Consider the following 20,788-nt stretch of genomic DNA (forward strand, 5'->3'; position numbering starts at 1 on the left):
GATGGTCGTCAGACTATGATCATGTCTCTGTTGTACCAAGCTTGGCAGAGACAGCTTCTCCATCGTTGTGACCATGACTTGACTGTGTCCATCTGGGTGAAACAGCTGCCCCTGTGCCAAGTCTGAGGTTGGATGGTCGTCAGACTATGATCATGTCTCTGTTGTACCAAGCTTGGCTGAGACAGCTTCACCATCGAGAGAAGCCAGATTGTGACCATGTTTTGACTGCATCCAACTAGCAAGGTGAATTAATAGTTGCACCCTGTAACATGCCCGAGGTCGAGATATCCAGGTTGTCATCAGAGGGCAAAGATCATATATCCCCGTTTTACTAAACGTCCTTCAGCTTGAGGCCAGGTAGTGACCATGTCTTGACTATGTCCAACCAGGTAAAACAGCTGCCCCCCAGCTGAGGCATGAACTGATACAGGGACCAGATTGTGTCACTACAGAACAAGAGTAAACATGGTTCTCCTTTACGTGTTCACATGATAAATTACTTTATTCTCCCAAGATTTACAAGTATATACATCAAAGCTTCATGTCTGGAGCAAAATAAATAAAAACTGTACAATATTCACAGTGAAATAAGACACCCAGTATCTACACAAATGACCCACTTATAATTTTCATCAGACATAAATGCTTTGTTGTCGATCTTGGGTCATTACCAACATTTTCCAGAGAAAAAAAGTTGGAAACATCTCAAACGGTTTATGTCTGGTTATTCAAGGAAACGCCCGACACCAGCATCGAGAACAATCATAGCTCAAACAAACAAGATATACAATCCATTGCTGGCATTATAGAACACATTCGGTAGAAGTCTTTTGGTTAGAAGTGTCATTATTACAAAGAACAAAAACAAAATGGTGCAAGATATCAACAAAGACCAAGCAGAATGATGATCTGCCAAAAACTCGGGGTTATTGTCACACTACTGACCTCTTAATACCAATGTTCTAAAACACTTTGATAACCTCATTTCGATAGTCATGTGGCCAATGAGGACCAACTGGCCAATACGAGACATTGAAACTCTTCTGTGAATGAAGAACGAAGGTGAGCTCATCCTCCATAAAACACATGGTAAAGCATCGTGTTGGCATGAAGTCACCTCCTTTCATGCCTTGTCACAACTCAATGTTCCCACAGATCATAGACACTGGAATCATCTGACACAAAAATATCCCACAGGCAAGATTTACAACATTTTTACCAATTTGTGCATCGATCTATAAAAAATTGGCAGTAAAAAATGCCTACCCACAAATTTTACAACATGACTAGGAATAAATGGCAAAAGCCCAAGTCAGGGCCACAAGCCTTATTTGATGATGAAATGTATCAAAATGTTTGCCTCCAAAGATAACAGTGGCCATGCATGTTCAAACAGCTAACCAAAAATGAACATAAATGGTTGATATTTCCCCCGATGCCAAGGGGACTTGGCTGTGCCTCTGAAGGCAGACATGTTTTCAATAAGGTACACATGAAGCATTTAAAGCTATAGCGCTTGTTGAGGAGTAAGAGGTGGTGGTAACATATCACTATCAACATTCTCCAGTTGGTCCAGATCAACTTTGGTTTTCCTTGGTTTAATAACCAGTGGTGTATTATGAAGAACAGTTTGTATGTGAGCTTTGAAGCTGTCCTTAAACTCTCTCATATCTTGCTGGAGCTGTAACGCTTCAGCCATGAGTTTCTCATGTCGTTGTTGCAAGTCCGCTAACGTGTTCAAGTTCTGATACATGAGCCGAAGTCCTTCACACATAAAGTTATCTGTAGGTGGCGCCACCTCCCCAGACATGTAACGTTCATACTCCTCCTCCTCTAAGCTCAGTGATTGGGCGTCGATGTTTTGAATAAATGCAACTGCACAGCACTGAAACAAGAAGAGGCATAAAATAAGTAATTTGGGTGCATTTTCTGATATTTTTCATCCGGAGACACTTTGGATACACTTTATGTTGTTCATGTGATAACTGCTGGCAAGAGTTACATCAACCAGGCCTTCTTGTGTTAGGTAAAGGAAGCCATAGAAAAAGCCTAGCTGAAGCCAATCTGCTGTCTTCTTGGATGGGGAAGGGAGGGGTGATGAATGATGACTAACAAAGAGCTCAGGAGGTATTTGAAGGCATCTCCACCACTTTGTGTTATGCTTTACTGGCTCCATCATCATAGTCATCAGTATCCTAACTCACCAGATTAGTGAAGTAATATCCCGCCTCTCCACTCATGAGTCGCTTCGGGTTGGCAAACCTAGTTATGAACTGGATATTCGACTGAAGGAGGGGCGGATTAGCCTTGAGGACGATGTAGATCAATGCCGGCAGGAACTCATCAGCACTGGCTGGACCGTTCTTAGACATGCGCAGAATCTCAAAGATATGTTTGCTGCAGTGGACGATGCAGGCAAGTTTGTCCTGTGGAGCCCGCTTTGAGTCCATCTCAATGATATCTGGAAAGAACAATTTGAACAGTCATTAGAATGCAGCTGTACAGCAAGAAGACACTTCAATCGCCTCTTTCAAGTGGAAAGACATAGATAACAAATCTCAAGTGTTTCATAAATCGGTTCACTATTTCATCCAACTTGACATTATATATTTGTCCCGATGACTTTCAACTGACCATAAATTACACCACCCCATAACCTAATAACCTGGAGTTAAATGGACTCAACTGACATGGCTCAAAGTTGGCCACCAAAGCCAGCTAGGCATCACCTAGCAATACATCAATAAGAGACATCTTGCTATTTCGGAGCAGACGCTCTATTGTGACCATTCTTACCTGTGATTGCTGCATCGATGGTGCCGCGAATCTCAAGGTCATTCTCCGTAATCAGAGCATCAAGTTGTTGAGCAGACACCCAGTGAAGACTGCGGATCTTGTTCTGAACGGCGAGATCCTTTTCTTCATCATCTGCTGTTGGCGGACAGAAGACGGTCCGATACATCCGAGTCATGATATATTTTTCGATGAAGTCCATGAGAGTATCGATAGTTTCGCTGGAAATGCCTGAAATACGATACAAGATATTAGTTCCCACAGAAGAAACTTGTTAAAGCCATCTTCATTCACTGTCCTCATTAGGCCTATCTGCTACGGTCACAGAGCTCCCTTCATTCTGCCTGGATCTGATCTCATATTATCATGCATCACAGCAACCTGAGACAAGCAGCACCACAGCAAGAGAACAACTCACCTTTAAAAAGAGTATTGGTATGCAACCTATCACCAATCTTCTGATAAAAATCCTGCACCATCTCAGAGTGCTCGTCGACTGGAATCTCTCCAAGCACCTGAATCTGTTCAATAAATGCGCGCACTTGTCTCGATATGTCTAGAGCAGCTGGTCGACGTAACGTTCGAAGGAAATCAGCAAAGTCTCCACCGACTTGTTGGCTTTCTAAGCTGGTTGTATTGGTGCGATGAGATTCTTTGCGACCGTGATGATCTTGGGATTCTAGAATAAGATGAAGCACACATCACAAGAATGACCTTGACACAACATCAAACTCTGGAATAGTGTCACATTAGTGAGGCCAAAACACAGGATGAGTCAAGGCACAGCTGGCCATGTCTTATCACCTCAATGTCTGTCTAGACCAAATGTAACCACACTCACGCCATCAACCCATCACAAGACTGGCTAGACATGGTCCTCTAGACACTGACCACAGTATCTCCCCAGCTGAATTTGGCACATGTCTCTGAATCGATTAATGGTCAAGAATGTCTGATAGTGGAATCATTGTGATTTAAGAATTTGTTCCATATTTCATAAGAACATTGTGTGAAATCAAACCTACTTGGGTGTGGAGAGAAAGGTCAAACTTTGGACAAGTTGAGAAAGACAAGGTATAGTCACATGACACGAAATAAGAGGGACCAGTTTGATAAGATGTAACAAAGATACCAGCATGACAGGTGTCTGCTGATTGGTCAAAATTCCTGCTCATGGAAAGTAGTTAATGCTACAGAGTGTTGTGTTCAGAGGCGAGAGTGTTGGGAGTTCTTACCCTTTGTGGAGGTCCTCTTCATAAAGATCGACTTGACAGTGTTGGCTCTCTTCTCTGCTATTTGTTTCTTTTTCTCCTCAAACTTGAGGAAGGACGCAGTGATGTCTGAAGCACCAGACGGCCTGAAATGGAAAATAATGAAATTGTTGATGTTGCTACTGATTAAGGCCAAACAGATTAATCATTGTGTCACAGTTGCTTGTGCGTAATATTCATCAAAATGATTCACTCACATCCACCTCATTTCATAAAAATGATGGTTTTCCCAAAAAGAAACTCCCGACTATCCTATTAGATGGATTGTAAATGAAGAAATATTGCCATCACCTACAGGCTACAGTCACTTGATTTTCATGTGTTTTTTTAAAATGATTTATAACTTGAGCTAGGTCTCCAGTCTGCAAAATGAGACGTCTTCCAAGTCCTTTTTCGATGCAAACATTTTCAACCAAGCATCTTCAAAAGAGATCCATACACTGCCTGATACAACTGAAGGATATAACACCTGCTGATGACCACCAAGTGCATTGTCTCTGATCACTTGATCCTGTTCTCAACAGTATGTAACTTAGTCCGCGGCAGAACTTGCACAATCAACCAGAGGAAGCAATGATTTTATCCTGTTTTTTAACAATAATCCAACAAAGAAAGTCAACAATCAACAGGATAGAGCAGACGACACAATGACCACAGCAGACGACACCAGCATCACTTTCTCTCATGGATTCATCTCCTCAACTAAAACATGCTCGCTCCACACAAAGACTGCGAGAAATCTGAGTCACTACATGATGACATCACAACCAATGATTCGTTCAACTCATCACCACATAATAAACCAGGCCGGGATCCCACCATCTTGGATACAGCAGGACAGCTAATTAACCCTCCATCAACAACAAACAAATTTTGACAACAAATAGGCAAACTTTTAATTTGTTGTTATTACCAAAGCAAAACCCAGCTCTGTAGTAGGCCTACAATCATGCAAGTTCAATCACTTATGATAAGTCTATGTGACCACAGAAGCTTGGACACAGATCTCGGGTTTAATTATCATCTTCAAAGAAAAATTGCCTCCTGCTAAGTATTTTCAGATTTCCCCCAGCTATCACATGGCAATCATTCAATAGCACTGACCTGACTAAGTGGAATTGCTCAACAGACAGTTTTGATAAGAATTTGATTTCAACTTTCAGTTTCATTTTTAACAGGAAGTTCCAATTTCAGTTTTAACAGGTTCGATGTCAACTGCCTAAGATTCGCTAAACCACTGAAATGTACTTACTCATGTCAGCACTGATGTTCATATCATACTGGACTGAATAGAATTGAGAACCAGACTCCAACAAAAACTTATAAAAATACTTTTCTCCAGAAAAGTGGAGGACAAATGGACCAAAGGAAAGTTTACCTCTTCACAGGTTTCTTCTTGTCCTCGTCATGCTGCAGCTGAGCTTGCTTGGCTTTCTGGTAAACATCCCGGTAACATTTAGAACAAAAGTTCTGCCATGCTGGGTTACCATAGAAACCACAGCCATTCTTACAGAGCAGGTCATCCTCGTTGATGTGGAAGCCACCTTTCTTCTGTGCCTTCGTCTCCGTCATCTTTGGTGGCGTTCTTCGCAGCCAATCTCTGTTCAAAGGGTTAAAACGTGATTTGGGTGGTACTGAAAATATACAATGTCGTCATGCATCAGAAATGTGCTATGTTTTCGGGAGAGTGGCAGTTCATGCTGCAGGACACCAAGTTATACGGGGTTAGGTTCCCATCCCAAGCTAACCTTTTGTAGCCATTGTCTGGATGATGTCAGATGACTATGTCTGAATATGAACATAGTCTGACTCTCTACTTTTCAGTGGGCTATAAACCTTGACAGAAATGTCAACAAAAACAAAGTGAAGTGAGGGAAACACTTCCATGATAACATGCACACTGGAAAACAATGTGTCGCCACCTTCCTGGAGGTGGCAAAACCTTGATTGAATTAGCCAACTGATCATTACAAATACAATGGTACATTCAGGGTTCAATAAGGTGCGACTAATCAAGCAACAATAATATGTCAGTTTCATCTCAGTTCGTTAGTTTAGATTTGCACATATTTAAAAGTATATTTGATTTTTTAGGAAGTTTACATTCAACAAGAAATCCGTTGAACACTGGAAACACTTTCGAAAAGACTCCTTCAATCTGAAGTCTATCTACTCTAAGGTTTGATGATGAAAAAGAATTCCGTCAAACTTAAGACAGCTGTGGAAATAACGAACCTTCTGAAGACATGACATCAGCATCCATCTGTATAGCAAAGAAGAAAACACCACATACACACTTGTACTTGTACTTATAGGTCAAAATGTAAATCCTGGTAATCAGAGGAGAGAAATTGAACGAAAAGCTTGTCCTGAACTTGGGATCACAACAAGAGACGTGCGGCAACCAATGTGGCCTGATCTGGAGTCGCTTGATGAATCACCACCAATCACCACCACAGACCGATCCAACGCATACCTTAACAAATCTAGGCCATTGTTCTTGACTTTGGGTCTTGCTGTGTAAAACACCAGCGAATAGTCAATCCTAACCTAGTTGGACCTGGGCCAATACATCATGATAACTTTTCTACTTGACCTTTGAAAGGGGGACACTTACGATGGTACAACTTGTGGATCAAGAAAAAGAAAAGCACTTACATGGATACACAATGCTGTAGTCAAGATATTTTGAAATGCATAAAATATAAAATGTTTAAGGAATGGCAGAGGTCTTTGGTACATTGTTACAGGCCTATACTAGACTAATACAGTGAGTAACCTCAGATTGGTACTGGTAGAGCAAGCAGATCCCAAATGCCAAGCCTAACAGAAACATGAGAAATGATGTGAATTCCCTGCAATGCGAATGGTTAGCTAAGTCTTCTTATGCATACAGAAAAGATGCACCTACCCGGTAAATCCGTTGACAAAATTGGTTCAAGTTTTATGTACCCCTTCGGTCTATTCAGCAAAATCCTCAAAAAGAAAAGATACTCAACAATATAGGCCCTGGATTAACAAATTGCCAGCTGACAGCTATTTCCAGTCTCAGAAATCCAGTACCCTGAACAACTCTGACAGCCATGTGTTGCATGCAACAATGGATTCACTTCTGTATGGCAAACCATGCTGATGGTCGTGATAAATGCCTCCATCATATGATTGCATTATGAGTCATTATTACTTTATACGTAGCACGGTCAGACTCGGAGTACAGCCAAGAATAAACGGTTTGGCATCAGCCCATAAACTTGTCAATTGACTGATTTTTTATTTCTTAACTGAGATCAAGGCATATCGTCGAAGCCACAGAATATTTCAACCGTGATCCTAAGTTAGCCTTGATAATCGACCTTTTCGAAGAAATTTGTTTGGGTGCTGACCAGTCTTGCATTTCACCATGACCATGTAATTGTAAGTTCACCTGACCTAAACCAGAAAGGTTCAAACTGGCTTAAAGCATTGTATTGTACGAAGTCGGCTTATGCCTTCTGCGAGTTCTGAGTGTGCACATTTGATTTATTTTGGCTCAACCCATAAACTACCACATTTTTGTACTGAAAATCTAGGACTATGATTAGAAGGACTAGGCCCTATAATAGGCCTATTTCCGTTTACACCACCATCCAATCCATGTAGCCTATGTCATGTGATTTGTGAAAAATGATAAAAAAAGATGAAGGCAGCTGGAGAACAAACCGTTTTCCGAGCTACAAGATAAAGTAATGCATAAATCACCGAGTTAAAAACCTGTCTGACATGCATTTCAAAACGATCAGAAAGTCACTTACCAATCTAACGATCCTATTGTAGTGAAAATAGTAAATTTATTGAGGTCTTTCATCAGCTTTTGCCTCCCATTTTTAATGTTTACAATCCTGGTTCCCGGTCTCTCAGCGGACACCTGCTGGTGTATTGGTAGTACTGCATGGACTAAGAACTAGTCAATGACCTGATCGCAGCTTCCATTTCCTGTGGTCAGATGGCAGCAGCGCATGAGACACGACCACGGCGGGAGATTTGACCAGGCCGAATCAGTCCTGGCTGCTCCACCGTGTTGTCAACATGATGAGAGTGATGAGACAGTCACAGCCAGGCCGCATCAATCTTCGCCGCACTTTTAGTTGTTAATATGGCGAGAGAGATGAGACAATCACAGCCAGGCCAAATCAGTCTCGGCTGCTCTGCCAAGTTGTCTACATCATACATGGTGAAAGAGATGAGAGACAGTCACAGCCAGGCCAAATCAGTCTTGGCTGCTCTGCCAAGTTGTCTATATGGTGAGAGCGATGAGACAGTCACAGCCAGGCGGCATCAGTCTTCGCCGCACTGCCTAGTTGTTAATATGGTGAGAGAGATGAGACAGTCACAGCCAGGCCAAATTAGTCTTGGCTGCTCTGCCAAGTTGTCAACATGGTGAGAGAGATGAGGAAGTCACAGCCAGGCCGAATCAGTCCTGGCTGCTCCACCGTGTTGACAACATGATGAGAGAGATGAGATAGTCACAGCCACAGTACTTCGATCGTTTCTCCTCCGCACGTGCTAGGACGTGTCTGTCGGAGCTGACAGCTATCTCGATGATTAGGACCTCCTTTTCCTTCTCATAGAAGACGAGCATGTCGGGGTGCCGGTGTTTTATAGCCGGGCCCGTGGGGACTAGCGAGTCCCAGAGCAATCTCAGCTTCTTTCCAGAGTACGAGTGGTCATTGGAACCGGCTTCTCAAGACCACATACCGATGGTATCCATCAATATGTGTCTCCTTGACTGATGTAAACAGTACCGGTACCATTATATAGAGGATGTAGGGGCATGCAATGGGAGGATAGGTCATGCCCCAGACATCAACAATCGGTGATCCTCAATATTGGTCACCATGGCATGCATGCATGCATATCTTAGAATAAATTAACTATGTTGCATATACATGGCTGTATAGCAAAATAGTCAAAATTAGCGAAGATATGCACATGTCACTGTGCTACGAGTATTTGGTCAGCAGGCGTTCGTCTATTACGCGATCACGACCACTTCAAAACGTTGAGCAGATAAAGAAAGTTTGATACCTAACTAATTTCTGAAAGATCAATATTTTGGTTTTGCTAATGTGCCTTTACTAATATGTTCTTTCGTTTTCATCTCAAGAAATATCAACCTGAAAGTGATCTTGATTTTATCGATAGATACCTATTACACCAAGTGATATTCTTATGTAAGAGTTTTTTTAATATATTTGTCATAACAATTTTACAATACCCAAAATATGGGTCATACCAGCAGACCACAGGCCTAGTCTACATATAGGCCCCTACTATAAATCAGATACTTGGTCGTGGTCAATTGGACAGATTACCACTCGGAAGAGATTGTCCCCATGTTTATTAGAAATGTCTTTAGGACCGACTGACTGATGAGACTGTCCATATGATTATTGGAGATGTCTCTTGGACAAATTTCTCTTCGAGTAATTTCTAATTGAGGAGCCAGCACAATTAAATACTCCATTGGCATGTGTGATGTTATCATCAGTATCTTTGTCACAATTTGTATCCACTTTCATCTCGGTTGTGTTGGCATTTGTTTCAGGTATCGCACATTCCCAGAAACCCATTGTTGTGGATGATTTGAGACCAGCTATTGGCTGCTAGTGCTACGGCTAAAAATCAAACGAGGACTGACAACGAATTTGAGGGCTTTTTCCAAAATTACACTGTAGACAAATTGATCAAGTAAAGTATTTTTATGTAGATATTGACGTCATTTTGGTGGCACGTTTAAGATGACTGTGGTCCCAAGTAGTACTCAAGTTGTACTTAAAGAGTTGTCAGGTAGATATTGTGTACTGCCAGTCTCGTGAGATCAGATAACCAGCTGGCAGAGGTTGGTTGTTCCATTGTCCGTCCTTGTGAGATGATTACCAGGGTACAACCAAATCAGTTGTCTTGTATCACAGTGTAATGTTGTCTTGTACAGCTAAAGGACCCTTTGAAGGTTGTGTCAATGTCTTCCCAACCTGACCAGATATCCAGCTGGAAGAGGTTGGTTGTTGCGTAGGCTGTCCTGTCGTCTCCGAAGTTCATTAGCGGTAACCTTAGCGTAATTTTTAGGTTGTGTAAAGGTCTTCCCAACCTGACCAGATAACCAGCTGGCAGAGGGTAGTTGTTTCGCGTCAGAGTTTTTATGTTGTGTCAAGGCCTTCACAATCTGAATAGATAAGCAGCTGGCAGAGGTTGATTGTTTCCACATCCCACAGACCATGCAGACAGAAAGATATTGGGATTTCACCAATCGCAATTGCCGTCGCCTGTACCATGACAGAAGACGGACAATAGTGCGATGGGCTTCATGATTTTGCTTGGGTTGGGGAGTTCCTGGGCTGATAAGGGCAGACATACATTGGGTCAGGTCAAGTATTGGGGTTGAGAAAGTGTTAGGTGTTGGTGTAGGGGGCCTACCCTAAGGATAAAATAATGTGTCTCAATTTCACCATGGCAATCTGACAGCACTTCACCATAGTGAATTGGGACGGTGAAATATTTTACCATGGTGAGCATGGTAAATTCTACATTCATGGTGAGCATGGTAAACTTTGAATTCACCATGGTGAACGCTGCATTCACCATGGTGAGCATGGTCAACTCCGATTTTACCATGGTGAATCTGAGATTTTTTTCTTAAGGGTCATCTCCATCCAAACCAATTCACCGACTTAACGTTGCCCTCTTTTAAGGCAACAAAATAATGAAAACAGATGCAAAGACAGGAGACTAAAGACGGAATACAATGTACAGAACACAGCCTTGTTATTCATGAAACATAGACTCTTGTCGACAACAAACAGTCAACAGAATTTTGGCAGGATTTTTCAAAATAACAATGATGCTTTTTGTTTCTAACAGGATTGTGTGCAGCCCAGGCTTCAATCTCTTCATCTATCTGGGCCCTCGATGATGGCACCTTTGGTCCCTCACCATATTCAGGCTTCGCCCTCAACGGGGCCCCCTCTATCCAGCTGTGCTGGATCCACTCCCTTATTTGATGGTGACCTACCATGTGGTCCAGCCACCAGTCAGACAAGGATCCCCTTTTGCGATTTGTTGCTACTTCTGGCTGTACCGAGGCTACTTTTTGCTGGGTCACTGGATGTACCAAGTCATGCCCGCTGAAACGACAAGTGATCATATCAACATTGTTGTGGCGATACTCAACACCATCCCTTCGCAATTCCCACAGCCCGTGATCACTGTTCACCAAAAGATTTGAGAAACAAGTCGTCACAATTCCGTTGGCGTCATATGCAATTTGAATTGCAGCAGACGTCGCGGTTTAACATAAGTTGTGTACCGGTGCTACCGAATACGCTGCATGACACAAGGGCCTTAACATCACAGTAGAAAAGAATCATATTGAATTTGACTAAATCACAGGGCTCAGCCAGGCCTCTGAATCTGATATCATGATGGGGGGCGGGCGAGGGGGTTGGTCCAGCAGCGGCTGGCAGCGGACATTTGTCTTGACTCTTGCTTAGCGCTGCTACAGCTGAAAGTGCTGTGGTACAGTCTAGAAGCAGTGTCATCATTGGCGAAATGGACCAAAGTTTGTGAGGGGCTGAGTTTCGTCCAAAAATATCTGTTTACACACTACGGCAATGGCGTATTGCAGGTACACGTCAACGGGTCATTGATTGTCGGACGTCAGTTCGCCAAGAAAACCAAAGGAATCGAAGGATTCATTGAACTCATAACCACACATCATTAGTTTTCAGTGAAGTGCAACTGTATTCCTAGGTAAATCACTTTGGTATATAGAGAGTAAGATTACAATTAACTCACGTTAAAGTTTGAGTTCCGGGGAGGTAGCGTTGTCAGTACGTTGGTTTAGGGGCGCAATAACCTAGCTTATAGCGAGCAATTAGTACACTAAGATTTCAGTGATTAACATAATAGTTGCAAGTATTTGGCATTTTAGACTCATATTTCGTGCTATAATAACTACGTTGTAAACATAATGCTCAAAATTGATTCATGAAAAAGTTGTTAGGGCAATATCAAGCAAGCAGTAATGGAAAAAAGTGTAATTCCATTAACTGAATATTGTTTTTAGACACTATAACATTTTAGGCCTACGTTTCCGTAAACCACGAGAACAATGTATGTGAAAAAAACAACACATATAAGTGAGGCGCCGAGTATACAGTAATTGTATCGGTAAAGAAAAGCTCGGTCTCTAAAGTCTGGAGGTCCGGAGTCCGTAAATGTGACGGTCACGAGAGTGGCTTGTTCTTACGGATAGATCGAGAGGGCGGGCGCTGGGGTTCCGCCGACGGTGCTCGCATGCATTAGTCGTATCCCCGAAACCTTTACAACGCGAACAAAGCTCGTGGCATCCATGACGGTATAGGAATTGACGGTGAGGTAACAAAAAAACTCGTGGCATATCGGATGCGCATCCGATGACGGTAAAGAAATTGACGGTAAAGGATCTCGTGGCATATCGGATGCGCATCCGAAGACGGTAAGGGAATTGACGGTGAAGGATCTCGTGGCATATCGGATGCGCATCCGATGACGGTAAAGAAATTGACGGTAAAGGATCTCGTGGCATCGGATGCGCATCCGAAGACGGTAAGGGAATTGACGGTGAAGGATCTCGTGGCATATCGGATCCCAAGACGGTAAGGGAATTGACGGTGAAGGATCTCGTGGCATATCGGATGCGCATCCGAAGACGGTAAGGGAATTGACGGTAAAGGATCTCGTGGCATATCGGATGCGCATCCGATGACGGTTTTATATACATATATATATAAATTATATAAATTTTAGTTTTACACTATTATGTAAGTGCAAGCTCTAGTGAGCTCACACAACTGTTTGACAGTCCTGGCTCCTCCATCGTGCTGACAACATGATGAGAGAGATGAGACAGTCACAGCCAGGCAAAAAAAGTCTTGGCTGCTCTGCCAAGTTGTCAACATGGTGAGAGAGATGAGGAAGTCACAGCCAGGCCGAATCAGTCCTGGCTGCTCCAGCGTGTTGACAACATGATGCGTGTGATGAGACAGTCACAGCCAGGCCGCATCAATCTTCGCCGCACTGCCTAGTTGTTAATAAGGCGAGAGAGATGAGACAGTCAGAGCCAGGCCGAATCAGTTCTGGCTGCTCCACCGTGTTGACAATAATTATGGTGAAAGAGATGAGACAGTCACAGCCAGGCCAAATCAGTCTTGGCTGCTCTGCCAAGTTGTCAACATGGTGAGAGAGATGAGGCAGTCACAGCCAGGCCGAATCAGTCCTGGCTGCTCCACCGTGTTGACAACATGATGAGAGAGACGAGGAAGTCACAGCCAGGCCGAATCAATCCTGGCTGCTCCACCGTGCTGACAACATGATGAGAGAGGTGAGGAAGTCACAGCCAGGCCGAATCAATCCTGGCTGCTCCACCGTACTGACAACATGATGCGAGTGATGAGACAGTCACAGCCAGGCCACATCAATCTTCGCCGCACTGTCTAGTTGTTAATATGGCGAGAGAGATGAGACAGCTCACAGCCAGGTCGAATCAGTTCTTGCTGCTCCACCGTGTTGACAATAATTATGGTGAGAGAGATGAGACAGTCACAGCCAGGCCAAATCAGTCTTGGCTGCTCTGCCAAGTTGTCAACATGGTGAGAGAGATGAGGAAGTCACAGCCAGGCCGAATCAGTCCTGGCTGCTCCACCGTGTTGACAACATGATGAGAGAGATGAGGAAGTCACAACCAGGCCGAATCAGTCCTGGCTGCTCCACCGTGTTGACAACATGATGAGAGAGATGAGGAAGTCACAACTTGGAACCTGACACTGTAGCAATAGTCTTTGATATTTTGCATGATGTTTTCATTTCTTCACCCAATTTCAAAGGGACAATATAGGCAGCAGCTAGGCAGGCAAGATAAAGATACACAAAGTCGCCAATAGGGTTCTCTCATATCTCCCAATAGGCAGTAGGCCTACGTCGAAACACCCTGAGGAAATCAGGGGTTAAAGTTCGCTTCTCCGGCCCTGCACACAAACGGCCGGAGAAGCGAACACTAACCCCTGATTTCCTCAGGATGACGTCGAAATGATTCACGCTTGTACGAGGAATTGGTTAGTGCTGAGTCTGAAATGACCAAGGGCCAACTTATGTCTGTAACTGTAAGTCACCCACTCTCCGAAGACAGTCACAACCCTGGAGGAGACACTACAAATTGTATTTTGCTTCATCATTACATGACCGGAGACTGACCCACAGATTACCAGCTCAAAGTCAGCAAGTAGGATCTGATATATTGAACCAGTCAACACTCAATATAAGAACATGGTCGATCGAATTCTCCGTCTCATCCTAGAATCGTGCAATGTAGATCTGACACAACAGCTCGACCCTGCCACAGAGAAGACAGTTATAATTAATGTATGTCTTCGATATTCAGATTGAGTCTTGTGTGTTTGAAAGATTCTTGTGTTTATTGACAACTGTCTCCCACCTTCCCGATATTATTGTGTTGTAGCCTGACTATCATTGTGACAATTAGGTTCAACCTGGTCTACCTGAGGGTGAGACACCTCGACGTGACCACAGAGAAGACAGTTCATAGCCTTGCTGCCACAGAGACAATGTTGACACCCCTTGCCTGACTGAAAGTAGACATCCCGATTAATTTTATCGAATTTCCCTATTCCTCGGTCCCAAAATTCTCATCAGTGGGAAACTCACTACAACGTGTACAAAATGTGCGAAGAAGTAAACAGCGTCAATATTTTCCACTTTTCATGCCGGTGTAACATCTGTGGTTGTTTCCCATGTGTCAGTGTTTCCAAACAATAGGCAGCTAGAGAGACCATGACTTTTCAATAGGGGGAAACACAGAAAAACTTGTCAATCTATATTTTAGCGTTCCCAAACAATGAGGGGAAACACTCAAAAATAGAAACACTCAAAAATAGAAACACTCAAAAACATTACACCGGGACTACTAGGTATTGTCCTCACTAAGGGGTGGCAGCATAGACCAATGACCTGCAACGCAGCTGCTACGTAGTGGGGTTAACACCATGGATGTAATGCAGAGAGAATTTGCACAGCATATAAGGGACTCGATAGGAAGTATATTAATAAGATAAACCACAGATTAAACCAGGTTCATGCTTGCTTTGACTTGATGAATGACGGATCTGAGGGAGCTGGTTCAAGGGGTTCCAGCTGTAAATCGTCCCCCGCCCTAAAAACGGGCGATATTTTTAATTTTTAGTAATCGCCTAATACCATTTTCTTCGCTCAGATGGCAGCACCAGAGAAGATGAGTGTCGTACGGATATATCAGCTTGGAGGACGTACTGGCGTGTCCTTCAGAAATGACTTCGACCTGGCCAAAACAAAGACAGTTCACTAGCACAGCTGCCACAGAGACGAAGTAACAACCTGACATTCAGAGGGCATGTCATCTTGATCCATGCGGAGAGTTCATAGAGTGACAGCGACATAGGTACAACCAGGCCTTGTTGTGAAGACAATCCACTAGGTTGGCTGTTGTCACAGGTAGAGTGTCACATTCTGGCCTTGCTGGTCATGTGATGCAATACCTCCAAAGACAGTTCACCTTCCCGGCAGCAATAAGGACAGAGTAACAATGTGGCCCGACATCCAGAACCAGGCTGAGAGAGACGATTCACCAGTCTCAGAGTGCGTCAGTCGGAGTGTCTTCCAAGAGACTTGGGCCTGACAAACAATGTAGATCGAATCTACATGCGAGTTTGTGACAAAGGGTGTCCAGTGATTCAGACTTCTGTCATTGTCACAACCCAATTCACAGGTCAGGAGAAATTCTAACAGAAATACTGGATTATGGGTTTTGTTCTTCAGTCATAACATCATAACATATAACATATATCATAACATTCTAGCAATGGGGTTGGGTGAGGGACAAGGTCAATCCACTGCCTACAGAGTGTTTGAGATTAATTTGAGCTTAAAAGAAACAAACTAACACATAATTGTCAAACCATTTTTAAAATTTTATTCTCTACCCTATTCTCACTTCAATGTATACTCTCCCAGGTTTCAATGTGATACAAGCAACTTCACACTGCTGTTGATGGTCTCAAGGCGGGCACTTTACCACAATTTTCATGAAATAATATATTGGATGTCTTTGTGAACAATTTCTTTGTGTAGAGTTTCTTATGAGCAGGTCAGTCTGAGCTGCCTCAGATGTGTGTCTTTTAAAGAATGGTTGCCTAAAGGGTCACCCACAAACATCAAGATCTTCCACAACTGATCTCGATCAAAGCCTGGTAACCATGAACAACCAGTCATGAATTACTGAACTTTTGAAATATATTCAGATTTGGAGTTGACATTAGCCATGTGCACTGTTTCTCAGCACCTATAGAATGTAGAGCAGATAATGTTCACAAAGACATATGTCACACCAGAGAATCCCTTCTCTCTTCAATCATTTGATTGCACTCTTAAACATAATTTGAAAGTCCACCATCATGTCATTTTTCATCACATCTTTACAATGAATGACATCGCTCGTTGTGATGTCAGCATGGTTTGTCCGCTGCCTGAAGTCTCATACAGTAACACTCTAAGGTAACATCAGAAAATGTACATTTACGTAATCCTATACGAACAGTCAAGCTCCTATGCTATGATCAATGTTTATACTTTGTCCTACAAGAAATCGCCACTTAAATCTTTAGAAAATATGAATTTTCATGATATCATGCCAAGCGTAGGCCTAATACATGACAATGCATCGAGAATAGTCCCAATACATAATATTGTGCCAAGTTTGGGCCCAAGTGTCCAGTTTACATGTAAGCCCAATTCCATGTACAATTTATACCCAGATTAGGCCCAGTATCATGTATAATAATAGAGATCACATTATAACTTACACTTGCATTCTTCGAACATTGAAAAGAAAGCTTGAACTCTTTACATGGAGTTGAGGAATTATCATCGTCATCCTTGAACAAACACACTATTTACATTTTGATTATTATTCATTTCCTAGGAGACGATTTTACCATGAATCAGTTAATTGATCAATTAATTCACATTGATTGTGTCATCATAAGTATCTCCTTGTTGTCACGGTCACCTCCAGGCTGATTCACGTGTTACTGTGTCTAGTACACACAAACTCAACAATCCATACTCAGCTGGTGAGGTGACCTTGTTTCCTATGCACTTTATACAATGCAGAAGCCCAAACCAGAAATATGCGCACGTCTGCTAACATTTCATCAGAGCGTTCTTGTATCATACTAGTTGCATATGAAGTTACCTCTATCTGTCTATGATTGTATAAAATAAATTAGCATTTAAATATCAAAACAGTCTATGTATAAAACTCTCCAATACACATATAACTACATACAACTTGAACTGTAAGCCTCCCTTATATTATCAAATGTAGAAAACTAAGGTCTCGTCCACGTGCATCAGTTATCATATTTGCAAACGTCCACTTCTATATGATGTACACACCTATATCTATATGATGTACATGTACACACCTATATCTATAACATTTACATGTACACAACTATATCTATAACATTCATATCTTTGTACATAACCTGTCTTGTGAATATCAATATGTCGCACAGCATTGTAAAAGTTTAATAAGCTTTAACCCACCAACAAGAGAAAAAACAAGCACTATAACAAGGAGGAGTATATGGGACAAAAACAAACAGCAAAAGTCACTTCTCAATCTTGTGAGATACGAAGATTGCCTTGCCGCGAGTGTAGCCCTGAGGTGGTAATACTATAGGCTTCTCCTCATCAACACACCACAAAGAGTACACAACCAGAAAGTTGGGTGAAGGGAAGAACGACTCAGCACACACGAGACATAAGGAGAGTGCTACACTGTGTAGCATATCCTAGCTTGCATAACCATGATCTATTTGTGCTTCTTCTTCTAATCACTCAATGCTCCTTCGTTTGCTGTGACAGTATGAGCGAGCGTTACAATGAGCGCTTACAAGTACTTCTTGTTTGGATCCTGAACGGGTGAAGCTGTAAAAAGAGGGCAAAAAATGAGTGATTTCTTATCCACTTTTCCTGTTTCCATTCTGGGCTGTTTCACACCAAGCAAGTCACCATAACTTGAGCAATTCATCACGGGGAAGAAACTGTTCACCAATCGGGAAACCTATATGAGCAGTTCATATGAAAATGACCCACACAGAATTTGATTCAGATTATGGCAAATCAATACTTCACCAGTTAGTTATTTGATTTGGTGATTATAAGAAAAGACTTGGGAACAATGGTCTTAGATCAGAAACACACTAGTATGTCCCTGTATGGAGGTATTGTTGTTTGGGGGTGCCATTGCTATGGAATCTTGGAAGCTTAATCAGGGTCTTGACCTTCCCTTCATCTGGTTCATTCAGGCACCATCAAGCATAATAATAACACAGCGCTGTCACTCGGGATGGGAGAGTATGACCTTCACAGGCAAAGTCTCCATTTCATGGCAACACAGATTCTTCGGGTGGCAAAAAGTAAGGTCACACAGGATCAGTGTGCTGATTGAAAGTGATATATCATGTCTTGGCCACTGGAATTGACAATAGACGCACCAGAATCCATTATAGGCAGGTGAAACTGAGGGGTGATAGGAGTCCTTTTGACATCACCAGCCCACAATGGAGTCTGTTACCGGCGGGCCCATTACCAGCGGGTCCGTTACCAGCGGGCCCGTTACCAGCGGGTCCGTTACCAGTAAGGTGAAGTGGTACAATTATAGCCCCTTCAATGTAGAAATCAACTGGCATTGCTTGGTGTGCCTTGGGGGATAGCTATGATTGTCCCATCTTACTTTATACCACTTTGAATCAGCAGGCTGAGGAGAGTAGGCAGCTGACAGACATGCTGAAAGTCTGGGGACAAGGTTTGTTATGGAATGGGTGAAGGAGGTCCACATGTGCGAGAGGGAGGCAAGCGAGCAGAGCCGCTTGCAGGGTCAAGGTCATGGGGGGGACACTGATTGTAAGGTGGTGGTGTGAATCAGTCAATGTCACCTCTTTTTGTTCTCAGAGTAACATCAGCTAGTCAGTGCTCAAATGTGTTGTCACCTCAAAGTACACATGGACATACTTTCAAAGAAACAGACCCAGGATTTTGCCACCAGATTTCAATGGTCTCAAATCAAACAATATAACTCGATATGTGCACAATTTGCTCAGGCAAAACTAATTGTGTTGATTAGTTCTGCAGTTGTTCAACCAGACAGAACGGGTGACAGCCTATTACATCATCACCTCTTTCATTTGCCAAATTTACTTAAAGAAATTAGTTATGCATGAGCAACAATTGCTTACAAATCAAATAATGCTTCCATTGTGTCCGACATATAACATGGTTCACTTGTGCTTATAATGGAGTTGTTTGCTGTTCTTGACTGTCAAGGTCCCAAACTGTCATAATAAGGATGTCATATTTCAACCTGATGGTTGGGACTCGGACTGACACCACTATTGTTTACCATCCCTCACTTACATCAAGAAATCATATTTCACTGGGAGATTTTTCCCAATAAAGTTGTCATGTCGAATACCTGGCTATCCGCATTGGCTTCACATGTATCACTTAACCTTCCCCTAACTTCATGAATCCAATGCCATGGATGACTTCATTTAAATCAGCTTTCATCTACATTGTAACATGGTAACATGTTATTCCTAATCTAATTCTATCAACGTACCAGTCGAGTACTTCCTATTGTAAGTCGGTACTTTTCCCTGCGATTCTGTTCGATTCGCGATAAATTGGAACGGATCAGGAGCCGCGTCTATAAAATCATGGTATATGTGAGAAAGTAAGGTGTGAGGTTGGGAGGGAGACTTGGGAGATGATTTTCTTTCATTATGAGTCTATTGGTTCCTCTGGTATCACACTGATCTCTTGATAGCGAAGCTGTCAGCGCAGAACCTTTCCACCATTGACACTAATTGCACCAGTCAAGGTTCCCGCTGGTCCAGCTTGCTTGTCCCATCATGGGTCTCCTCAGAGAAGATGCACCTGGAGAGGGGCAACCCCTATCAACAAGACTTTTCCTGATGATTTCACACACCATTTCTGAGCACCTATAGCCATACATGAAGGCCATCATTCATTTGAGTGGTTCAGACCGAAGTGTCCTCAGGTTTATACCAAAACTGCCACATGGGCATGGCCTTAACAGACCTGTATCATCTGCCACGTGCAGATACCCGAATCATTTGGCCGAGGTGAGCTGACAAGTTCCTTCTGCTCTAACCAAGCCATCAAAAGATCACGCCATGAGGGTTTGGAACCAGACTCCATAACAAATGAAAACTCATTCTTGCCACAAGTAAGAGAGGAGTAGTTAAAGCCCTTAGTAGTGTTGTGTACTACCTGCAGTTAGACATACCATGGTGTGTTGTGTGGGTTGTCTTCTCACAGTCTCTTCATGCGTTTAGTCTCTGTGCGGTCGTAGAAAAGCTCTGGCATGGCGAAAAATCATAGTTAGTATGAACAGGAATTCCAAACACCATGAGGCAAGGGTTAACCTGGTTCAAGCTCCAACCTGCAGAAACTGGAGAGATTTCAGGCCTGCCTGGTCTGGCCTCTGCAGGCCAGAGAAACATTACTTATCATGGTGTTTGGAATTCAGCTTTCTTGTTTGCCAATAGCATACAACTAGCTGAACAGCG

At 42.8% G+C, this 20,788-nt stretch overlaps 2 protein-coding genes and 1 long non-coding RNA gene across 9 annotated transcripts in view; all 3 read right to left on the bottom strand.

Annotated features, from left to right (window-relative positions):
• Window positions 1-469: 469 nt before the first annotated feature.
• Window positions 470-7,987, bottom strand: LOC135483417 (rab5 GDP/GTP exchange factor-like). 3 transcript variants are annotated; one of them, XM_064764303.1, is made up of 8 exons: window positions 7,856-7,958; window positions 6,976-7,040; window positions 5,443-5,698; window positions 4,029-4,150; window positions 3,212-3,472; window positions 2,797-3,024; window positions 2,205-2,461; window positions 470-1,885 (listed from the first exon to the last, which is right to left on the bottom strand). In XM_064764303.1, exons 1-8 carry the CDS (start codon window positions 7,906-7,908, stop codon window positions 1,508-1,510), a joined length of 1,620 nt encoding a protein of 539 aa, XP_064620373.1. In that variant the 5' UTR covers window positions 7,909-7,958; the 3' UTR covers window positions 470-1,507. The 3 variants fall into 3 exon arrangements, with proteins under 3 accessions (XP_064620373.1, XP_064620376.1, XP_064620375.1); XM_064764306.1 differs by lacking the exon at window positions 6,976-7,040 and having other exon boundaries at window positions 7,856-7,987; XM_064764305.1 differs by lacking the exons at window positions 6,976-7,040; window positions 7,856-7,958 and adding an exon at window positions 6,300-6,685.
• Window positions 7,988-10,848: 2,861 nt separating this feature from the next.
• LOC135483419 (uncharacterized) lies at window positions 10,849-12,167 on the bottom strand. Its single transcript, XR_010446313.1, has 2 exons — window positions 11,895-12,167; window positions 10,849-11,224 (listed from the first exon to the last, which is right to left on the bottom strand). It is a non-coding gene; the product is annotated as an uncharacterized LOC135483419 (long non-coding RNA).
• Window positions 12,168-16,078: 3,911 nt separating this feature from the next.
• LOC135483420 (calcium-transporting ATPase sarcoplasmic/endoplasmic reticulum type-like) overlaps window positions 16,079-20,788 on the bottom strand; it is a 34,679-nt gene continuing 29,969 nt past the window's right edge. For 3 of the 5 annotated variants that reach the window (XM_064764315.1, XM_064764314.1, XM_064764312.1), the window contains exons 21-22: window positions 19,816-19,902; window positions 16,079-18,122 (exon numbers count right to left, since the gene is read on the bottom strand). In XM_064764315.1, the coding sequence (XP_064620385.1) occupies window positions 18,085-18,122; window positions 19,816-19,902 (125 nt within the window). In that variant the 3' untranslated portion in view covers window positions 16,079-18,084. Of the gene's footprint in view, window positions 18,123-19,815; window positions 19,903-20,505; window positions 20,579-20,788 lie in introns of all 5 variants that reach the window. The other 2 variants (XM_064764316.1, XM_064764317.1) reach the window with 2 other exon arrangements.

The sequence above is a fragment of the Lineus longissimus genome, chromosome 2 (assembly GCF_910592395.1).
Source record: "Lineus longissimus chromosome 2, tnLinLong1.2, whole genome shotgun sequence".
Taxonomy (NCBI): domain Eukaryota; kingdom Metazoa; phylum Nemertea; class Pilidiophora; order Heteronemertea; family Lineidae; genus Lineus; species Lineus longissimus.